This window comes from Simochromis diagramma, unplaced genomic scaffold (assembly GCF_900408965.1).
Source record: "Simochromis diagramma unplaced genomic scaffold, fSimDia1.1 OVJJ01000343.1, whole genome shotgun sequence".
In the NCBI taxonomy this organism is placed as follows: Eukaryota; Metazoa; Chordata; class Actinopteri; order Cichliformes; family Cichlidae; genus Simochromis; species Simochromis diagramma.
Genome location: NW_024386831.1, coordinates 256,596 through 280,761, shown reverse-complemented (window position 1 = coordinate 280,761; position 24,166 = coordinate 256,596). Strand labels below are relative to the sequence as shown.

Here is a 24,166-nt window from a genome sequence, read left to right as displayed (position 1 = left end):
TTCAGTGAATCAACCTCACTGACCCACATTTAGAGCAATACACACTAGAAATGCAAAAATGGGCAATGATATACAGCGGTACTTAAAAAAAAAAAAAAAAGCTTTAAATCAAAAATGCAAAGCAAAAAGTTTTAGCTTAAAGTAAAGTAAATAAATATTTTTTGTTTGTTCTTTTGCTACTTTTAGAGAAAGAGCAGAAGAACAACAGTTTGTTTTTCCACCCACTATTACCTTTATGGGCAGTGACATAATTTACATACAATTTACACTGCTTTATAGTACAAGTAGAGAAGGATCATATCTGCCTATTGTAAGCATTGACAAAGTCTTATATAGTTTGGAAGTTGAATTTCTGTTAAACAGTATGGACAAGAGTATGAATCTATCAGTAGATAGCAGACAGCAGCATGATTAAAACCAGACAAGTCTGTGCAATCAAGGTGTTTGGAATACCAAGAGGTCCAGCATTCACTTAAGTCTACTAATTTTTACAAGGGCAAAACTTTGCAGAAAGGCCACTGACAAGGGCGCTTTGATGCATTTACATTCCCAACTTTAGGTTTTAAATCAAACTAATGCAACAAAAAGAATATAAAAGCATGACACTGGCTCCAGGCTTATTAAAAACTGATTAAAACAGATGCATTATTGCCAAAGGTGGAATTACTTACTGTGCTTTTATAAACAATGGAAAATCAGTAATTCAACAATCTTTCTGCTTGAAAATCAAAAGGGTTTAATGCATGTATTAGCAAACAAAGTAACAAAAGACTCACAAAACCTTGCCTGAAAACACTGCCTAAAGAGAAATGACATGATAACATGAATCCAAAGTCACAACTTATGTATTTGTATCTATGTGTGAGTGTGTATGTATGAGACTACTTGTGTGTGGGGGGGTGCTCTGCGAATAGATGGTTGCCCTAGGGGTCCTTTTGCATTATTAATACAGGAATTGGGGCTCTTACTCAGATATAATATCACTGGCTCCTGCATGCAATTTCCACATGATTTCTATTCTGCTCGCCCACCCACCAATTAATTTCTTCATTGTTATTATTCTAGTAGATACTGAAAAAAAGTCCTCGCCTTTGCTTAAAAGTTAATAATCATATCCAATCTGTGGAGGAAGCTTTTAAAGTAGAGCTGGGGGGGAGGCAAAAGAAACAAGGTGCATTGGATGAAATAGCTGTGAGCATCCAACAAACTACCCTGGGTCACTAATTATTTTCTGTGCTTTACCTGCCTGTTAAACGTGTAGCTTCAGCATTTCAGCAAAAGTTAGTCACTTTCAGCACTTCTCCTAAACATAGCTCCTGAATATTGCTGACCACTTGAGCAAGCAGAGTCAGAATGATGCTGACCACTCTGCTCAGTTATTAGGTCAGAAATGTCAGATCATCTGTAGGTTTAAGTATACGCAGCAAAGATCTGCTGTATGTGGGTCATGTCAACTGCCAGTCACAGGTGCACTGCATTACACTATGGTCTATGGTTACATCGAGAAATTGGACCGACTACTCTGGTCACCGTGCAATTAGTGGGAGCTGTCAGAACAAGTTTACTGTGCCAAAAAGCTAGAGGGTGAAGCTATCACATCTCTTTGCTGAAGTAGTTTGCAGTAAATAACACATAAATACAGTAGTAACTGTAGCCAAACACGAAATAGTAAGTGTAGAACACAATAAATGAACACTCTCACATGCAGATTTGGCACTATTTAAAAGAAAACATGAAGAATTAACAATTTTTGATTAAATAGTGTTAAACCAGTGTGACTGGTTGCTTCCACTGACAGGTCACAAATAAGCATAAACAAACACAATGGGAATAAGATATGTGCAAACAAACATAGCATTTCAACACTTTTAGCAGCTGGTCCCACAAATAAATACAGTTAGTCTCAGACTCTCTTTTTTTTTTTTTTTTAGCTTTATTTAAAAACAGTGATCCTTGCTTACACAGAATCATTTTATATGCATGGGTTATTAGCAAAATCTCGTGAACACTAAAGTCAAACTCTTGAGTATTTTTAGAAGTCAAAGTATCCCTAACCTACACTTCTAATCTAGCGTCACTGATTGGATTCCCCTGGTTCCAATTAGCTTTTGTTAATATAATTAACCTAGGAGTTTGCATAATTTTTCAGCCTATACTGGGAATATCTGTCTGTCTGCCTACCTGCCACAGAAATATTAAGGCATACAGTTAGCATGTGGTGTATAATTTAGCACCAAAACATACTTTCTACATATGATACTGATTGTGAAAATAACGGTATTACATGGCTACTTCAAATAGCACTTAACACTTATACAGCCACTAACATTTTCTGTGGGGGTTTTTCAGCTCCGTTTCTTATCTGCTTAACCTCAAGTGAATTGGGAAACACAAGATATCTGATAAAGCGCATTAATAAAACATATCTAGATACATGATCTTAGTATGTGATGCACCAAAATGATTAATCAGTAAACAACAGCGCTTTATTATTTTCACCACATGGTTATCCCTCTGGGCATCTGTCTGGTTGAGTCCCAAAAGTGACCTTGGCCACCCTTGTATCACTTAATTCCACTTCAGTCATACCAAAATGATTTCTGCTGCCCTAAAATTATTGCCATAATAGAATATATTCCATGGCAAAGACACGATTTAGGTGATATAGGATTTTTTTTTCTTTTGATTGCTTGAACAAGCCTAGATAATCATTTTAATCTCCATCAGATTAACTTAGTCAGAAAAGTGCAGTTTGTATGCTCTCTATAAGCTTAGACTTTCCTCACACAATTTCATGCATCCTCAGACTTGGAATGCAGATTTGCTTTATGCTGGGAAACGGGAACAAAAAGCTCACTCAATCAGGGAGAATTTTTTTTTTCTTTTTACAAATCTCAGGGGTATCTGGCACATCACTGAATTTCATAATATTCAATTTATTATTTAGCTGAACAGAAATAAACCCAGCCACCCCATTCACAAGATTTATCCTCTTCTCCAAAGTGAAACTCGGGTCAAATGTAAGAAAGACTTCATTTGAAACTTTTTAATTGCTCCATGTAATGTTACTTGAGTTGACAGCAGTTTATTTGTAGTTTTTTTTTTTTAAAACACGGCAAACACAATCTGATGACAAACAATTGAAGTGCTTTTTTGTATGGTTTCATACTCATATTGATTTATTATTGAAGAGAAGAGAGGCATTTTGGATATTCACTTTGCAGATATTGTCACCCAAAGGACTGAATGATGAACAGTTTAATGAGTGCATTTGTTTTGATTTGGGATTTGTATACTGTATATGGTAAAATGTTATACAGCACTGATTTGTCCAAAGTATGAATATTTTTGTAAACTTTTATTTTATAATTGTCATAATTTTCTTAGTTTAAGTGATAATTTTGGAATATATATATATATATATATATAGATGGTTCGGTTTTCAAATCAGATGGTGATTTTAAATGTTATTTGGGTTTTGGATGATGTCATTGACGATTCGAGTGGACTCATTAACTGATTGATTGCATGCACATGTGACGTCTAATAGCCAGGAATGCCTAATTGGCTGAATCTTACTCAATGTATACATATGTGCAATTGTGCATGAACAAGGTTTCTTTGTACCTGACAAAGGTCACACAGACCAAAACCCTGTAAAGGAATAAAAAATAATGAAGAGCAGGACAGTGTTCGGAGGTTATATTATATATTTTTCCTGTAATTGATTGAGATGTGCAGAGATTGCAAAAAGAAATGATGGTTATAAACATAGCAAGAAGGTAATTTAAGAGGTTTAGTGGTATATAATGTCCTGATGATGTATATATCAATTTAATGAAAGAAAAGCTTCAGCTTACAATGGGGACACTGAAACTAGACCATAGTAATGGGCACTGACTGACTGACTTGTGAATTCCCTCCAACCTTCCACTTAAAATCATATGGTGAGTCAAGATAAGATGGAGAGTAGACATGGTCTGTTGTTTTTTCCTCTGGCTTGCTCTTTTTTTTTTAAACCAGAAAGCTTTCACTTGTTATCCATAAATAACTCTTAAATCCAGCTCCAACATCAGAGATGAAAGAAGAGTTCCTTAAAATCTCCACCACCTTTGTAGACAAAGACAGCTACGTCAGCTAATGTATTTATGATTTAGTGATTACAAGATAAGCTGCTACTATTTAAAAAAATGTATGTGCATCTACAGATATCACAGCTGGTTACCGTTTCTGACAGCATATCAGATTATAGCAAACAATCCTTTAAGCTCTGCTGATATGTTACTACTGCCTCTCCATCTTCACTGCCTATCTCAGCCTGTCAGAACAAAAATGATTGAAACCCAGGCAGCAGTGAATACGTATGCAGGAATTCTCCACAGTCGGTCTAAACCTTCCTACTTCCTCAACTCCAGATCCCCATTGCTCTCTCCACAGGACTGCAGAAGAACTGGAAAATTCTACTGCAAAGTTTCTTTATAACGCACCACAGGAACCCGGAGATGCCGCAGGTAATGTCATTAACAACCCACCTCCACTGCTGGATTTCATGTGCTTTGATTAGTGTGCTTTGATTGAAAATATATGTAAATATACTGCTTGATCTATAACCATTAAAAATTGAATGAGTTTTATTTATGTTCTTTGTGTTTTCTCTTTCATTGTTTTACCATTTAGTCTAAGAGACAATCGATGCAAGAAGAGTTGGTAAAGAGCTTTAACTGCTTTTATATACAGTTGCAATCACAAAAGTCGTGATAATTACAAGATTTTCCTAATTTTTTAATGGTTTCTTCAATGTTTTTTTTTAATAAAAAACAAGAATTGGGTGCACAAGCTTTAATTCATTTTGGCTATTCTATAATCAGCACAGTGTCAAACGTATGCATATACACAGCTGACATTTGTAATAAGTAGTGCTACACTGTTGTTTATCTTGACAAGGCCAAAGCCTATTAATTTCTCATTAGCTGGCGTGATTGACTACAACTGGTAGTTTCTCCGCCTGAAAACACTGCCTACAGAGTGCGTGCATAAAAAGGATTTGTTTGATAGCACTCATTGGACTGACCAATACTTAGAACAATTGGAAAGTCCAGAAACTTGATGAGAAACTGTAAAGAACTATAGATTTAATTTAGGAAGGTCTCTTGGAGCCGTTTCTAAACAATTGTAGACTCCAACATCATCAGTTCAAACAACTGTACAGCAGCCTCACTGTCCACAGTGAAGTGAGTTTTACATAGCCATGAACTGGGAGGGTACCAGTCAAGAAAGAAGACCCTGCTAAAAAGACGACACGTGTGTAGTCCAAAACTACCATGAAATGACGAGTGTGTGTAAACTTCTGACCACAGCTGTGTAAGCTTTATTTTTTGTTTCATATAATAAATTTGTGGGGATAGGTTAATTGGATAATCCAAATTGCCACTAGGTGTGAATGTGCGAGTGAATGTGAGTGTGAATGGTTGTCTGTCCCTGTGTGTTGGCCCTGCGACAGACTGGCGACCTGTCCAGGGTGTACCCTGCCTCTCGCCCTATGACAGCTGGGATAGGCTCCAGCGCCCCCCTGCGACCCTGAAAAGGATAAGCGGAAGCGAATGGATGAATGGATAATAAATTTGTTGGCGATAACAGCGGAAGCTTCGACTACAGCAGTGGTGTCCAAACCCAGGCCTCGGGGTCCGGTGTCCTGCAGGTTTTAGATGTGTCCTTGATGCAACACAGCTGATTTAAATGACTAAATCACCTCCTCAACATGTCCTGAAGTTCTCCAGAGGCCTGCTAATAAACTAATCATTGGATTCAGGTGTGTTCACCCAGAGTGATATCTAAAACCTGCAGGACACCAGCCCTCGAGGCCTGGCGTAAGCCAAGGCTGATTTAAGTGAACCTTTGGTATGGTCTGCCCTCTTGTCACATACACTGTGAAAGAAATATGAGTCAAATGAGAACAAAACCTGAAGCAGAAGGCCTGATTAAAGCTGATAACCACTATTATGATTTCTAATATTCTTGAGTAGTTTTTTTTTTTGTTTTTTTTATGTTCACCTAGATCAGTGGTATCCAAACCCAGACATCGAAGGCCTGCAGGTTTTAGATGTGTCCTTGATCCAGCTGATTCAAATGGTTAAATCACCTCCTCGACATGTCTTGAAGTTCTCCAGAAGCCTGGTAATGAACTAATCATTAGGGCTGGGTATCGTCACTCATTTCTAGAATCGATTCGATTCCGATTCACAAGGTCCCGAATCGATTCGATCCACGATTCGATTCAATTCGATTTGATTCGATTCAATTTGAATCGGGGAAATTTTGCCTCAGACAGTCAGACATATTATAATTCAGATCATGCATCGGTACATTTCTATATTTTTATATCTAGAAAAAGAAATTTGACACTTGGGAGACATAATCAAAGGTGTGAGCGTCACAGCAGATGCCTTTGTGTCAAAGTAGCTGAGGATAAAACACAGAAAAACATGAAGGTGATTTTCCTGGCCTGGGATTTTATAAAAATATTCTGCAGTAGATCAAAAACAAAACAAAACCATTAATGAACATATGAACATTACCTGATGCTGCTGACGTGAAGCAGAGAAAAGTTACAGAGGTTTTATTAGAGACACAGCTGAGCGTTTTGCTATTTTGCATAATTTTAAAAAGTTTAGTTCAGTATTGAACGGCTGAAATGAGGCTTTCTTTTCGGAAGTAAGTAAAAGGGGAAAAAAACAGCGTCCGACAGGCTGTAAGAACGGTAGACTTGTGCGTAACAAGCAAGCGAATAATGCAGAAAAAAGATTGTTAGAAGGGAAACTGATCTTGAAGTACAGAGAGAGAGAGAGAGAGGGAGCTGTGCATGTAGGGGAATTCATGACGATGTTTATGTGAAGCGTAGTTTGCTGCTTCTTTTGCTGCTGGTTCGGTCAATATTGTTTGGAGAGAGATAAAACCTGCAGCTTCAGAATCAGGGCAAAAATGGCGCAAACACAAAGCGCGGACCCGCCGAAACATCAGAATCAGCGAGCTGTCGGCTTTCAGCTCGTGTCCGTGCCGTCGGGTGAGAAAGGCGACATCTCACTGATTCTGATTCGTTGGCGGGTCTACGCTTTGTGTTTACGTCTTTGTGCAGAATCCGTGTTCCTGCTCTCATTTACTGTTTTAGCTGTTTGGTGGTTGTTGAAATTTTGTGAGGTTTAACCTGAGATTCTGGCATTTCGGGCAAAATAAATTTATATTAAAAAAATCGATTCAGGATTTTAATGAATCAATATCACGTTATCCAAGCGAGAATCGATTTTAATCAGTAAATCGATAATGAAAACCCACCCCTACTAATCATTTGATTCAGGTGTGCTGACCCAGGGTGAGATCTAAAACCTGCAGGACAACGGCCCTCGAGGCCTGGAGTTGGCCAAGCGTTGACTAGAGGAAGATTTAAATTAACTCTGACATTATTAACTAATAAATACAGTTAGTCGACAGTCTTTGAGACTATAGGAATCTTTATTTAGCACTTCATTTTTCAAGGAGAGAAGCTGCCTTTATGCCTTTTCCAGCAGACAAAATGTCCATCATTATTACTTGTGTAATAGCTTAGACGCAGAGCTTGAATGTGATGAATCTGAATGTGCAGCCAGACTGGCAATTAGCAGTTACTTTCTTCAAGGTCTGCTAAATTTTACCAGTGCAGAAACAAAGAACATTTTCTCAAACCAGGATGTGATTGTGGAAAGGGGGGAGATGCTTGCACAAAATAAATAATGAAATAAAAATAATCAAAGCAACAAAACTTGTTCCATCTATAATCATCTGTTTTACATCACTCGTTCAAATAATAAAAACAATGTACCAACATTACTTGGTGTGATTATTATGTGGTCTCATAAACACATGAAAGCAGATTTGATTAATGTAAATATAGATTCCTTTCAGTGTCACATACTTCTTTCTATCAAAATTATATTTTTCATTATATTGTACTTTTTCATTCATGTCTATTCATTACAAATCCTTTATACTTGATTCCTCTAACACTTATTTTCTATTATGCATTTGTTTTATTCTAATATGAAAAGCCAAATTAGTTAGTATCAGGACCTTTTTTTGGATTTAACTGCGAGAAACAAAGTGTAATATTCTTATGATATTAACTGGTTTTCTTCCATGCAGTTGCAACTGTGAGAGCTTTTAAACAAAGGGGCTCACTTAAGAACTCAGCAGTGACAAGGCTGTCACTATGTGTGAAAATAACTCAAAATGCTAGAATCTTAAGTCTGATAAGCCAATTAAGGAACAGCCACCAACTTTTTATAATTTCCATAGAAATCCACCACAGATAATTTTATGAGCCTTTTTCCTAAAACCTGGCAAAGCTCCCACTCTTAGCTGTCCTGTCAAAACTCATTAGACTCTCCTGTTGGCTAATTTATCTGGACCTTCCACTGCCTTCCTGATAAACACACACATGATCCATTTTGACAGAATAATAAAACACAGGCAAAAAAGGGTGCAATTAGATTTATAATCTATGGAGATGATCAATTAATGCTTGGTAGGAAGCTACAATTCTGACTATTAATCAGGCCAATGTTTTCTGAGCCCACAAACGATGATGGTCCCTAATGAATAATGCATGCTCCGTTAATGCTGATGTCCCCATCACCCAACATGAGGATATGGCTGATCACAACGGATCACATTATACTTGATAGTTTCTGCATAACTGATAAGATTGCATGTCAAGACCATAGCACTAATGGCTTTACCGTGAATTTGGATGAATTTCTAGTGATAGCTATATATAAGCAATATTACATTTAGTAATATTGTAATATTTAGTACATTAAGTGGATTTATAGTTAAAGCTAAAAAATAAATGAATACATACTATACCTAAATAGCAATCAATAATAATAAAAACCATAAAAGGAATTAATTTATTATGGTCAGAAACTGTTAAATCTGCATTTTGCCATAAATATGCAAATTCTTTTTTCTTGCCAGCAACAGGAAGTAAATATGAAGTAAAGCTCAAGCCACTAACTAGTTTTGCTCAAAACCAGGATCTCCCCCACCTTGTATTGATACAGTCAAGGCTATAGCAGGCCTACTGTGTTTGTAGTGTTTCTAACCTCAATTTGGTGGTGCCCCTTTCTCCTGTGGAGTGAGTGCACAGCTGATTTCACTCAGCAATTAACCACCCTGCGCTATAAAAGCTGGGGAAGAGCTAATCTCTCAGTGTGGGCCAGCTAGTGTGGTGAGCTTTAGTGGTATGCATGCTTTGTGCTTTGGTAGTGCTGAGTTACTAGAAAGTAGTCAGTGCCTTCTGTTAACAGAAGTGCTTTTTTCTTTAGACTATTTGCCTTTTCTTTACTGGCTAACGAATGATTTGGTAATGCTTGACTGATAAAGCAGCATAGTCTTCTCATCTAAAAATCATTTCAAAGCTGAACCTTTTCATAAAATATAGATTAATTTTATTGCAGCTTTTGACTTTCACCTGGACATTTTATTGCTACTCCCCACATCCCCCACCTCTCCTCAGATATGTAATAATTTGGGGGCTCATCCAGGATGTGACTGAGAGTTCAAACAGCTTTGAACTTCTGTTACATTTTTCTAGCCACTGCTTTCGTGAGTATTGCTGGCTGGATCCTTGTTTAACTTTTGAGCTGCCTTTCTCTAGATAGAACAAGTAAATGCCTAGCTGAGCTGTCATTGCTCTCCCTTTAGGCACTCCTTTGTTATTTTGCCTCATTTCAGAGTTATCTTGGACAAGAATGAAGTCTCTGTTGAGGATTCAGCAATTCAAGACTCTAGTCACTAATGTCCTTGCCTTTTAAAATGCCTCAGGCATGGGATGCTCTAGAAGATAGTTGAGTTAAAAAAAAATGTAAAGACAGGAGAAGGTGATTATTCAAAAAGTAAAGTATTCATTTTAGTAAGGTTTTTCTACTTGGAAGAAGGCCAAACTGAATTAAATGACCGATTTTCAGTCACAATGAAATGCATTTAAAATGTGACAGGAACGGTTTATCTATGAAGAATATGTGAAACATTACCTTTAGCGTTGACACAGGTCACATTCTGGATCGCAGTTCCAGGACCGCAGGAGTTTTTGGTGGGAATACATCTTCCCTCTTGCTGGACCTGCCACAGGTAGCAGGCAGGATCATCACAAGGAATGAACTCCGTCAGATGAGGGCATGTCCCCAGAGTGCCACTAGACTCCCACAGCACTTCTCTCCTCCTCTGTCTGAAACCTGATGGAAACAGGTGGTGAGAAAGTACAGAAGAAGTTATCCGAGAAACCCTGATAATATAGTTACTATAGTATTCATAGACTTAAAGTATAAATGTATGTCTATATATGTACATTGCTATTCTTCTTATCAGATGTTTCTTGCTGATGGAAAGCTGAACTAATCACAAGAACAAGCAAATTGCTCAGTCATGGCAACAGAGTACCAGAAACACCATTGTTCTGCAAGGTAAAATAAGCATTTTTGTCAGTCTGGTAGATTTGAAGAGAGTACTATTATCACCATTATGGCTTTCATTCCCCACTGGAAAGGACTGTCTGACAGCAGAGTAAAGGGGGCAAATATCACAAAGATGATGTACAATAAAACAAATATTGATTTCTTTCTTTGTTTTAATTTTAGGTGGGCATTCTTTTCAGTGGCCAAACTATGTTTTGCTGCTGACCCCATTCACAGCAGTACACTACTTTTGTGCTGTTACTCGTGTTTGCTGCAACAAACTTGGTTGGGGGGCTGCAGGCATTCGTTTACAGTAGATAATATACCAACAATAGATACCACATAAAATTCCTGAAAAGAACAAAAAAAGCTATAATTGTCTTAAGAAAATAATACAAATTAAATGTAAATAATAAATAAGAAGGAGAAAATGTGCCAGTTATACTGTTGATTCTAGACAAGCAAATCTTACTGCCCTATCGCCATCTCAGGATTATTTTTATTTTGAGAATGTCATTAAACACATTTAAATTTGGAGTTTCTACGAGTGAAAATTCCATGTTAAAATGAGTGTTTTACATCGCTAGATCAATTCTCTGGTTCACTCTGACCTGGTAAACGGCAATCACAAAGTATGATCGAATTTGCTTGCTATAATTTTTGAGCCTGGCTTTTTTGGCTGCAAATCCAATCTGAGCCTGTAAATAGTTATGATCTCTTTTTTTGCTTTTTATCTCTGAATATAGAGGGATATTGTCATTTAAGCACCTTTGTAATCTATTCTTTATTGCTCTTGCTTCATTAAATTAAAGTCTTCTTTTTGACTTGTACTGACTCCACAGTGGTGCTGAAGCCAAATGGAGCAAGATACTGTGATGTCGCATGATGACATAATGTTTCCAAGGTAGTATTATTAGACTACTTACTGACTGGTTAGATTATTAGATTGCCTAGTTGTTAGGATCTCTGCAGAGCTTTTAATAGTAAAATCCTGACTAAGGAGTTTTGTGGTGAATATAAAGTTATAGGAAATGACTGGCAGAGCCCAGAAAAAATTCAAATACACACAAAGATTGTAAAATGTTCTTCATAACACTTTCCAAACCAACAAGGCTTTCATTCGATGACATAACAGAAGGTGAAAGCTGTATCCCTGCCATGATATCAGCATTTGAACTCGTGTACCTTCGATATTTCCAACATAAATAAAACTAAAAAGGAATAATAAATATTGTTCAACATGTATTACCTCACACCCTCAAAGACAACACAATGTAACAACACCCTCTCACCTAATTTCAAACCCACCAGCACTGAGGCTGTCCAACAAACAACTAAACCTTTCAAAACCCAGAATAACACTATGCTGTGGCAAGGTTAGCAATTTAACCACATAGACTTGTGACCATATGTTGAACCTTTGGATCAAGAGAGACTGAATAAAGCAAAGAAAAAACATCTTTTTTCAAAGGAAAATATTTAATGTTATTTTAAAGGCTGGATCACACCTCACTTCAGAACAAAGAAGTCCAAACTAAAATACACGATGATCTTTGGTATTTCCCTTGCTTGGCCCCACCTGTCTCTGTGCCACAGATATAGACACACTGACATTCTGCTTCTGCCCCTCTTCTCATTTACTCTAACACAGAGACCTTTTCATAAAGAAACATTCCCAGTAGATATTTCTTCATTGATTTCCCTTTTTTGTTTGATTCAATACAATCCTCCAACATATTAGAAGTGAGATTTTATTTTAATATCTGAACTTCAATGTACAGCACGTGCTACGTTAAGATAATTTAGGACAAGCTTGATGAAAAACATCTATAATGTTTGGTGCCATAAGAATCCAATCCAAACATTTGACTCATGGTTTAGAATTTCCATCCATGCATTCTCTTCCACTTATCCTTATCAGAGTCGCTGGGATAGCTGTCTTAGGGCGAGAGGCAGGATACATCCTTGAGAGGTCACCAGTCTGTCGCAGGGCTTACACATAGAGACAGACAACCATTTAGACTCACATTCACACAATTTAGAGTTACCAATTAACCTAACCCTACTAACTGCATGTCTTTGGACTGTGGGAGGAAGCCGGAGAACCCGGAAAGAACCCATGCAAACAACTGGTCATATGCTTCTTTAAATTATAATCCAAAAACTAAGTTGTCCTGACAAAATCAAAACGTAAAAGAAAGAACAATAGATAAATTAGATACATAGATAGTCCAATAGCTAGCTAGCTACATAGAAGGATCCATCCTTTGTATATTTACGAGTAATTTTTATGCAATTCACACAACTCACAGTGCCTAAAGTTTCTTTTAGTTAGTTAGTAATTCTCTTATATATACTTTAACTGCTAATTAATACTTTCCCCTATAATAATATTTCTGAAGAACTTTTATTTTAGCAAGAGCGGGAAAGATGTCGTATTTTGGTTGCCATCCTTTCCCTATTTTTCAGTAAGGAACATAAACAAATAGATGATATGAAATCAAAAACAGCATGATCACTGTCTATCAGAAAAAAAATGTATATCGATTGAAATAACATCTAAGCGAGAGCTAGGTGCAAAAGTGACACAACAGCAGTGAAAAGGCAGTGACTAGAGATACATTAAAGAGGGTGCAGCTTGATTCATGTGACATGAACAACACTGCTCTAAAGATGGTTTACACAGTAATTAGCAAATTGCAGAATGATCAACATTTTCACACACTCATTATTATTCAGCCAGTTACCCAATCACCCATCAAATTACATTCTTGTTGCCTATTAGGGCTGATTTGGTTCTAAAATGTTGATTATGTCACAGATGGGTTATTCTTAAAATATACATTTCTTTATAATCAGGTCTTTATCTATCGAACACATTGTGATCCACATTTATAATCCATGGTTTCTATTGACTACCGAGCTCTTCCAGTTCCCTGATGATGCATTTGTGGATAAAAAGTTGAAGGATAAAAATAATATTTTTTAGCTGTGGCACTTTCTCCAGTAAATGTAGACGACACTTGAGCAGGGGCAGCTTTTCTTTTTGAGCAATACTCAATTTACACATGGCTGAAAGGTCTCACATTCTTTCCCTCCACAGGTGGACCTGTCAAACCCCTGGATGCCCACTCTGCAAATTACATCCCCGACCATCTATTGGTGTGAGGCACCAGTTCAGCGGCCAGATCCGAGCGATGCTGCCCAAGTGTGCTCTCGAAGAGCAAAGAGACTGTGGATCGATTGCAGTATTGCCCGGAGCACTTACTGTTACTCACATCCAAACCACAAAAAACAATTTGGCTGGGCATGCCCCCACGGATATTAATAATTGAAAGGTTTCTTGGTCATACCAGGTTTATTTCAAGGAAACAAGGGCCAACCGGTGATTTTTAGCACATAGTTGTTCAGAAATACACCTCCCCACAGCTCTGTGATTTCTTGCAGAGACATTACCAGAACTCTGTCCGATAATCTCCCATGTTCAATTCATTTTTCCATAAGGCTTTTAGTGCCTTATGGAAAAGGCACTAAAAGTGCTTTTAGATCATTTAAATTCGTAATTTTCTGGAAAGCAAAGCAGCGGAAGCACCAGCTTGGCTCCTCCACCTGAAATTTGGGATCTCACAAGCCTTTCAGTTTGGATCAAAAGTTGTTCTAATATTGTGAAACACAAAGGCAGTGTGCTACCAATTCTTTGCAGCTCAGAGGGTGCAAGTTCAAGTTCAAGTTCAAATTTTATTCGCCACATGCAGTGGCAGGTTGCCCTGCAGTGGAATGAACCCGCCTCCCAACCTTACAGTCAAAGACTCCGATAATAACAATACTCTACTACTCAATAAGTGTTTATTGCATCATTGCCAGCACTGCTTCAGCAAGTGGTTGTGTATTGGTTTGTACGCTTTCTGCTGTGCACTCGTAGTCTTTATGAATACCATGAAAAGACAGTGTGCCACAAGAGACCCTGTGCAAAACAGCAGATGCTGTGTTTTCCACTCCTTGAAATATATTAATGACACTGTCTGTGAGAGGAGTCGGCTCATCCCGTTGAGATCCAGTGTTGGAGAGTGTGGGCACTGACCTGAACAATGCACACTTCACTCACTCCCTGGGGCGCTTTCATGCGCATTTACTCACGGCAGGGACGAGGTCATGCTGCCCTTTTAGCAAAGTACTAACACACTAACAGCTCCGACACTACTGGCACACTGACTGAAACACGCACACTGCGCACACACACATTCACGACGCACAGCCTTTCTAAAGCAGTCAGATATGACACACTTTCACCTGTGCAAAAAGACAAGAACATCGGCAGCAAGAGCGTGTTGAATACTTTAGTACATCTGCTCTCTCGCACACAGACACACTGTCACAGACACTTCACATGAGCAAACACACACGCAGACAGGAAGCATCTTATCTGCTGATACTCCTTTCAGCCTCCTGGGGCCTGAGAGCTGAAATCTAGGTGCTTCTGTCTCTCGTCTGCCGTGGTTTAAGCATGTGGCACCTTCTTCCAAAGCCCATTTCTTCCCAGACAACTGCTTATCAACAAACAATTTAAGATCCAAACGTATACTGCTCTCTATACTGCTCTGACAACATTGGTCTTTTTCACTGACACTTTCTCACTTAACCTCTGTCAGGAACAATACTTCTTTCTCTTCAGGATTGCTGAAGCACTGCGTAAGCAGTCTTGAGACAATCAAAGCACAAGGGCTGTCACACTGCTAAAAAAAAGCAAATGCATATGTATGTAACAGCTTTCAGGTTAATTAGAAGTCATGTCTATATACAAGTACACAACTAACTCTACATGTGGAACATCCCTGTAATAGAGTTAACACTGTTTATTTTCTTTTATTTAATAGTTATGATTTAAACTTCCACATCAAAGTTAGTTGATTAATTTAAATATAATAGACTTAAATATACGTAATATCTTTTATACTGTTTGGTGACCATCCTTTTATTATCGGTCAGAGTAATTCGGAGAAAACAGTGCTTTACTTTTGAAGGCAGCTGGAAGAATAAAGCACCTTGAAACAATGTTTCTACATTTTAAAAGGACTCTCTAATGCACTTTGTCTGTTATTGTGGTTGTTACATTATGTTTCATGGGCTGTTGTGATCACTAGGGCTAGGAGTGGTCTGCGGTTTTGATTGAAGACAAGTCATTGTCAAACCTTCTCATTGTTGAAATATAATTGCTCAGTGCTTTACTAAATTATATTTTGAAATACTGCACGGCTATTATTGCAAACATAAAAATCCGGTGATGCATCGCAAGAAATACAACTTCTGCTCTCTGTGCTTTGAAGCGCACATGTGCCATCAAAGATAAATGTTACCTTGTTCTGCTTTTACCTTTCTTTTTATGTCGGTCATGAGTGATTAGAGTGTTTTTCCGGGTGGAAGATGCATTTTGAGACATCGTGTTAAGATGTGTCTCCCATCTACTTGAGTCACATAGTCATGATATTTTTGGCCAGCAAGCATATCCTGTACATCTTAGACTTTGAAGTAAAATTACTTAATTGCAGCAATTATAAACATTAGACAGTAATCTTTTTCTTCTTTTTTTAGTAATAGCATCCCGTTATTTTTTTAAAGCAAGCTTTGCGTCATGGTCATGAGCCCTGTCGCCTCCATGTGCTTAACTCGACAGCGTATTTGGTCAAACGTAGATTCTGTTGTGAATGGTCCTGTGACAATTCCAGTCACACTGCTTTCCACCTGCCTTTGCTGCCAGGTCGTAAGAAGAACTTCTTACAATCAAGCTTACCAATTAGTTGATGTCTTATTTAAGCTCAGCACAGATGTTGATGTCTCCATGTTCTGTACCTTTTGTTTGAGACCCTTATTTAGCCTGTGAATACTACGAGCAGACACTTAGAGGACATATTTTGCAGATACAGCCTGTAAGGTTGAACACAGGTACCAGGTAGACTTAACTCTGTGTTTGAAGTAACCGTTACTGCCTGCGGCTGGGTCCGGTTTAGACACATATCCACACACGCTCCACTAACAGTGCACATGCCTTACTTGTTTTTCAGTTTAGCCACATTTGCTGCAAGGATGTTTCTGCTCTGTAGTTTGTTTTGGACAAAGAGTTAGTTACATTTGATTTCTATCTTCTTTTGTAGTAAGTCATTCGGTAAACGATGTTAGCCTACGCTTGGTTTTGTTCCTTTCTTTGATTTGGCATCACTCACAAGCTCATGCAGTTTGTCTCATTTCTGCAATTTATTTCATCTTCTTGTTCTCATTCTTTCTTTTTTTTGTTTGACAATAAATATCTTCACAGAAACCAAGAATATCTGTTTGTGTGTTGCCTCACTCCATCCAGTTTGAGCTGCGATATAACGCTTGTGACAGGTACACACATGTATACATGGAAAATGCAATGATCCAAATATTTCAAAAGCGAAAGCTTGTTCATTTTTATATAAATTTTTCAGCATACCTTTCTTCCCATGTGGTTCTTCGCAGCTGTCATATAGACATGCACCCCAGGGTGACCACCCGGTGAGCAAGCAGTAATGCTGGCAGGGAATGGAGCAGTGCTGGACAGCCAAAGGAGGCTCTTCACCATCACACAGCCTAGCATTTACAGGCCTGGACACTGAACAAACAAAAGAAGCACAGGGAAGGATAAACCGACCACAAGTCAAAACACATACAGGCAGTTGTAGAGTGTGTGTGCGTGTGTGTGTGTGTGTGTGTGTGTGCGCATGCGTGCAAGTAATATGTTTAGGAATGAAAGCCAAACAAACATACTGTACGTGCTAGTTGATATGAAAGTGATTGAATGAGCATATGTGTTATCAGAGCAGTTAGTTTTGATTGGCAAGATATGTATTACTTAAAGTAAAGTCTACAACTTAAACTTTCTCACTACAGCTGGTGAGAAATAGGTTACGAGTAGAGAAAAATGCTCATTTCTAACTTAAGAGGTAAAGTGGAAGGCCAGTTCAGTCTCACAGGAAAATCTGTAACAGCTGGGTTGGTCTACTGCATAAATGTACTTTGCAATAAAGATGGTAAAATCAGGAGATACCTAGAGTTTTAGAGGGACCAATTGTAGAGGCAGGAACCAGTAACCTTGCATAACAGGAAAATATATGGTGAAGGGTGTGAAAAGGTCTACCCAAAACGTGGTAATTTTGTAACTCTAATAGAATAATTTTAGTGAAATTAGAATTATGGTAAGTGTAAAACAAAAATAAAACTACAATATGAAACTATGTCTGACAGTAATATATGAAAAACTAATTGGCCCCATAACAAGGACAAAAAGTCCAAAAACAAACAGCAGAAAAGTTATTGTTACACACAGAACCAAACCTCAGTCTAATGAGAGTAGTTCCCGTGACAAACCAACTAAACTGTCAAAATGAAAAACAAAATAAAACAGACTAAAAAAAAACCCCCAAAGAAACAAAAAAAAAAAAACTTATGAAAGGCAGAATTTTAATTCCTTCTTTTTTTTCTAAAAACTGTGATGTTTTGTGTTGTGGAACAATATAGCTTTAAAACATTTTGCCATGAGACTCAGCTGAGAGGGCAACGACCAGCTAAGGGAATAAACAGCAGCTCAACAGGGAGATATTAAGTCAAGACACGGTACGACCAATTCACTGCTAAGCACAGCTGACATTATTTGAAGATCACAGTCGGCTCAGCCACCTGTAATGGGCTCTGACATTAGTCTCTCTCGCAGAGTAAGTGGCTATTTTTTGCCTGTCCACAACATGGGGATTTATTCAATCTAATATTCCATTTTGATGCACCTCAGCACATTACTGAGAGGCAAATTTCCATTTAAATGAGAGCCCATAGAGATATTCACTAAATGTCCACTGTGCATTTTGTCTTTTTACCAAAAGTAATTTACATGGTATTTGATCTCCTTTGTAAAATGAGATGCTTGCCTAAACACGTTGATAAAGTGCAGTATAGATCTTTCTGCTTTGCTCCCTAAATTGTGTTTTCATGTTTGCCAATTGTGTTACAGTTGTAGGCATCTAATAAAACCTGATTGAGCTCTTTATATTCTCCACATGCCTTGCAGCCACATCTGTTTATCATGTAAAACTGTACGAGTCACATCAAGGTAAACACTGAACTTGAAGTATTGATGTTGTCTCTCACGTCCAGTGGTTCAAAGAGTTGCTTTCATTCGTACTCTATACTTAGCACATTCACAAATATAGTTCTGATCTTCAAGCATTTCTCTGAACACTTCCTTCCAAAGGCAACACCTCCATCACACAGCTCGGGACTTGGGTCAGGACTATATGAAAATATGGATGGAGGCAAAGTTAACTTGTTATTATTTAATAAACTGTTGTGTTTTAAGGGGAGGCAAAGATGCGATTTGCAAAAAGAGAATCTTACAGTTGACAGCCATTAAAAACTACCCACTGTGTTTAATTAAAAAGATAAATTAAATACTTAGTATGCGTGTTAGTCTATTCTTAAAGTGATTTATAAGCCTAACTTTAATTTTGTTAATTAGAAAGTATCGCATTTCTGTTCATAAATATTCAGTAACGGTCTATGTCTTCCTGCTGCCACAACTTGCCATATTGTGTGTGCCACATGTTCTGAACAGACTTAGGAGGGTTAGACTGGGTTTCTGAAGTGTTGATAGAGATTTTTGTTCCTTTGCTTATCTTTTTTTTTTTTTTGCATCAACTTAAACATGGGCAATATGCCAAATGTAGAACAATGAAAACACAGAGACAATTCCCTTCCCCGTTGTTGTGAGCTGCAAATAAACATGTTCTGCAATAATAAAGGAATCCCAGCCAGCTAAGCTGATTAAGTTCAGGGGAGAACCCCCAGGGCCATTGCATTGGAGACCAAATTGAAATCGGTTTAACCAACAAATAAATAATCATCACTGTTGTCTAGCATTATTTGGCAGTATATCTCTTTGCAAAATTACTACAACACGTAACGACATTTTTTTTAAGGATGTGTGACAAAACAACAAAGAAGTCTTTAAACAGATGCAATTGTTGCCCCAACTGCCTGAACCAAAATAATGAATCTGACTAGATTATCCGTTTTTAGGTCATATTTTAAAGCTATACTTTACATTATTTTCAGTCTCTACCTTCAACTGAACTTCAATATAGCTCCGGCAATAAACAAGATACATTAAACGCACAAACTATATATAAAAAAGTAGTTCTTATTATTTGACTAACAGCAGTTCCTTATTTTCTTCAAGTCTGTACCTTGACTAACCTCAGATATTTATGCAGTCTGTCTACATTTTATTACAGGGCTTTAATAGTTATACATTTCCTGATATTGCAGCCACAGTTCACAGTGGGAGGGATGATAAGTTCTTCTCGGCGGTTGAATTAAAGTAATATTTCACATTTACTTCAGCTTGTATGCCATATTTGAAAAAAACCATGAAAACACACTTTCCTCCTGTCTCTCACACTTTTAGGTCTCAAATTGTTTTACTTGTTTTCTGAAAAAGGAACTAGATTTCTGTTAAAGTAAAAGTTTGCTTGGTAATAGCTGGTATGTATGCATGCTACCTCCTGACCACATTATACAGATTATTATACAGAGAAAGAATATTTCATTCCACTGCTATGTTGATAACACGCAGACATTCTTATATTAGAAATTGCTGGTCACATTTTTTGTTAATTAAATTCAAATAAAAGAGGAATTCTTATCACTGGTACAGACAATCTGCATCCAACCATGAAGTCCTCCCTCAGTCCTTTATCCGTTCATGGGTTTTAGTGACGCTCAGTGTCATTCATGGTTTTGGATTTTTGTAACGGTCTTTTAAACTCGTATCAATCAGAAAGCATAAAAAAATTCAGACTGTGCAAAATGTAGCAACCAGACTTCTTACAACAACCAAGAAAAAATTATATTACACTAATCTTAAAGACTCTACACTGGCTGCCCATCACTTTAAGGATCGATTTTAAGATTTTACTTATCACTTTTAAAGGTCTTCACGGCCTGCATTCAGAATGCGTGCTGAAATTGCTGTTCCTGTACCAACCGGTGCGCAGCCTCAGATCCTCAGGCAAGAACCTGTTAACTGTTCTCACCTCAGTGAGTGTTAGCTGTGAGGCCTCGCCCGTTTAGGGATGATGTGCCTGAGAACATCTGGCTTGCCTCACCAGTTTCTTCTCTCACTGCTAAAGATTCCTTTTTATTGTAAGGCTTTGGTGTGATTTCAGTATAAATGTGATATTTTTGACCTTGTTTGTTTAACTTAAACTTAACTTAAAAGAATAGATAAAGCTCAATAAAACTGAATCACAATCTTATTCTTCTAAAGTGACTTGCCCAGTTACAGTTTTCTATAATAGACAGTATCATATCTGTAATATACAATCCAATGTACTGTACAGGGTAAAATAAGGATTGTAGCGGAAAAAAGAGCTCAGTTCATTTAGCATCGTTACAGGTGTATTTTTTTATTTTTATTTTTTTACCTTAGCCTGACTAAAAGTAGATTTTTAGTCTTGTAAATTTCCACAGTACAGTGGGGCATGACCATAGACACACTGATGTGCTTACTGAAGAGGAATATTTCCCGCAGTCTTATACAGTGGCTTGTGAGTAAGGAATATCAGTCAAAAACTGTTCTGCAAGCACTTTTTTTTTCATTTGAACAGTCTCATTTAATTATTTATTTATTTATTTTTTTAAAGCAGAAATTCAAAAACCTTTTTACTGAACAAAAGCAACATTTGTGAGATGTGGGAAACTTGCTGAAAGTTAATTTCATTAGCATCTTTAGTAGCTTTCCTGGTTTAAGTGCCATTTTATATTTGCTGTCTCTTAGTTTGATAATGAATCTGCATTATTTTCTGACCAAAGAGGCCCAATGCTTGTAGGTTCATGAAAAAAACTGCACTTTCACACTTTCAGAGGTACAATTAGCAATTTCTCTGTGAAGGTTCTCAGTCATCCAGGTCATGGTAGTCTAAAGAGCTTGGAAAGAAAAGTGTCTGGACTTCTTTAAGTTGCTTGAAGACGTTCCACCTCTCATCTGAGAAGCTCTTTCAGTTCTAACGTCAAATGGTGGAGAGTCCCAGATTTAAGTCCTAGGGGAGTGTCCCCCAAGGGGGTCACAGGGGTCCTGTTGATCCTCTACCTAATCACATGAGCCAAGGTGTGAAAATGGGTGTAGGTCACAATCAAAAGTTTTGGGGGAACCCGCTGTGAAACCTGGCCCCACCCTATGATGTGATTTCCTGAGGTCAACAGGCCCAGGATGTGAGTGGGCATTGAGGCGTCTGGGAAGGGATCTCAAAACTGGGTTATAGATGGCAGACAGTTGGTGTCGTAAGCCACCGCCTCTGTTCAAAGATGGTCGCTCACAGTGGACGTAAATGGCTTCTTTCACTCCTCTTTCAAACCATCCGTCTTCTCTGTCCAAAATGTGAACATTGGCATCCTCAAAACAGTGACCTTTGTCCTTTAGATGCAGATGAACAGCCGAGTCTTGTCCCATCGAGGTGGCTCTTCTATGTCGTGTAATATGTTTACGAAGTGGCTGTTTTGTCTCTCCAATGTAGAGGTTTGAGCATTCCTCGCTACACTGTACAGCATACACTACGTTGCTACATTTGTGTTTAGGAGTTTGGGATGAACCAGTTTTGTCTGAGTGTGTGGCTGGGTCTGAAGTACACTGGGATGTCATGCTTGAAGAAGACTCTCCTGAGTTTTTCTGATAAACCGGCAACATGGGGGAAGACAATGTTGTTGCGTTTGTCTTTCTGATCCTCCCTAGTTGGTGTCTGAATAACTAAAGAAGCTTCTCGGATGAGAAGTGAAACGTTTTCAAGCAACTTAAAGAGGTAAAGAGGTCCAGACACTTTTCTTTCCAAGCTCTTTAGACAAATAACAATTTCACATGCAGAACAGTGCCCCACTGTTGGTCCAGATCTTATATTATATTGTACCTTGGTAAAAGACTCTGTCTAGTTGTACTTAGAACACATATCAGTTACAGCAATGAAGAATGTTTATCATTTTTTGTTTCGTACCTAAAACTATTTTGGATTTGATGGCAACAACATGTCTCTTAAAAGGCTGGAAAAGTAAGTGGTACTAAAAAGAAACAGCTGGAGGAACATTTTGCAACTAGTTAGTTTAATTAGCAACCGGTCAGTACCATGACTGAATATAAAAAGAACATCTTAGAGAGACAAAGCTTTTCAGAGGTAGAGATGATAGAGCTTCAACAATGTGCAAAAAAAACTGTGTGTGTAAATTTTGGAACAATTTAAGACACATCAAATTGTGGATATCCCATCATTTACAGTACATAATATCATCAAAACGTTCAGAGAATCTGGAGAAATCAAGAGAGAAAGCTGTAGATCCACACTGGTTGCCCATGATCCTATGGCTCTCAGGCCTCGCTGTACTAAAAGCAGTCATAATTGCGTCATGGAAATCGCTGCATGGGCTCAAGAACACTTCAGAAATCATTGTCTGTGAGTGCAGTTCAGCGTGCCATCCACAAATGCAGGCTAAAGCTCTATCATGCAAAGAAGAAGCCATATGTGAACGTGATTCATAAATGCCACCATGCTGTCTGGGCCAAAGCTCATTTAAAATGGACTGAGGGGAAGTGCAAAACTCTTCTGTGGTCAGAATTGAAATTTGAAGTGCTTTCTGTAAAATATGGATGTCGTGCCCTCTGAACTAAAGAGGAGAGGCAGCGACGAGCTTGTTATCAGTGCTCACTGAAAAAGCCTGCATCTTTGATAGTATGGGGGTCCATCAGTGCACCTTCGTGCATTCAGATGACCCCCGTACCTTTCACATCAATGCTTAAAGGCATACGCTGGTTTTACAGCTACATACGCTCCTTTTTTCAAGGATGACCCTTGCATATTTCAGCAAGACGATGCTAAACCATGTTTTGTAGCTACTGGAAAAGCATAGCTTTGTAGCAGAAGACTCCTGGTGCCTGCAGTACACACCTTTCCCCAACTGAAAACACTTGATGTATGATGGAGTGCAAAATATGACAGCAAACACCCAGGACTGTTGAGCACCTAGAATCTTTTATCAGGCAAGAAAAGGGCAACACTCCTCTTCTTAAAGTCCAGCAACAGGTTTTCTTGGCTCCCAGATATTTACAGACTATTGTTTAAAGGTTTTATTTACATTTTTTAATTTACATTTAAAACAGCATCCAAATATTGTGGGAATTAGGTTTGTATTTTTCTGCTCATAGCATTCACCTTAATAATGTAAACCACAAACAAACCATGGAAAATTATTTATGGTGCATCTCTTGAGTCACTGTGTTTTTCCAGCAAGCCCAAGGTCAACTGAAATAAAGGTATTTTTCCCCTTACCCTCCTTTCTGTGATGTGGTGCTGAGGCATCAGGGACTTGAACACAGTAGGTCTTCCTGGTCTGGATGCCCCCTCCACATAAAAGGCTGATGTTTGCCAGTCTCCGGTTCTGCTGGCTCAGTAAGGGTAGAATCCGACATTCGCCCCAGTCAGTGGTCCTCCACACATACCTAACAGAGCATGCAAGGATGCTAATTAGTTATATTTGCAATGTTAATGAGTTAAAAGCTGATAAATTGAATAAGTGATGGAGCCACTGTTTGATATGTATTACAAAAAGTCAACACTTGTTTATGTATTTTCAAA

At 38.0% G+C, this 24,166-nt stretch overlaps 1 protein-coding gene across 2 annotated transcripts in view; it reads right to left on the bottom strand.

The window, feature by feature from the left end:
• The window catches only part of thsd7ba (thrombospondin, type I, domain containing 7Ba), a 183,885-nt gene that overhangs the window by 76,763 nt on the left and 82,956 nt on the right, over positions 1–24,166 (bottom strand). For both annotated transcript variants that reach the window (XM_040027377.1, XM_040027378.1), the window contains exons 6-8: positions 23,861–24,030; positions 16,954–17,112; positions 10,065–10,265 (exon numbers count right to left, since the gene is read on the bottom strand). In XM_040027377.1, the coding sequence (XP_039883311.1) occupies positions 10,065–10,265; positions 16,954–17,112; positions 23,861–24,030 (530 nt within the window). The remainder of the gene's footprint in view (positions 1–10,064; positions 10,266–16,953; positions 17,113–23,860; positions 24,031–24,166) is intronic.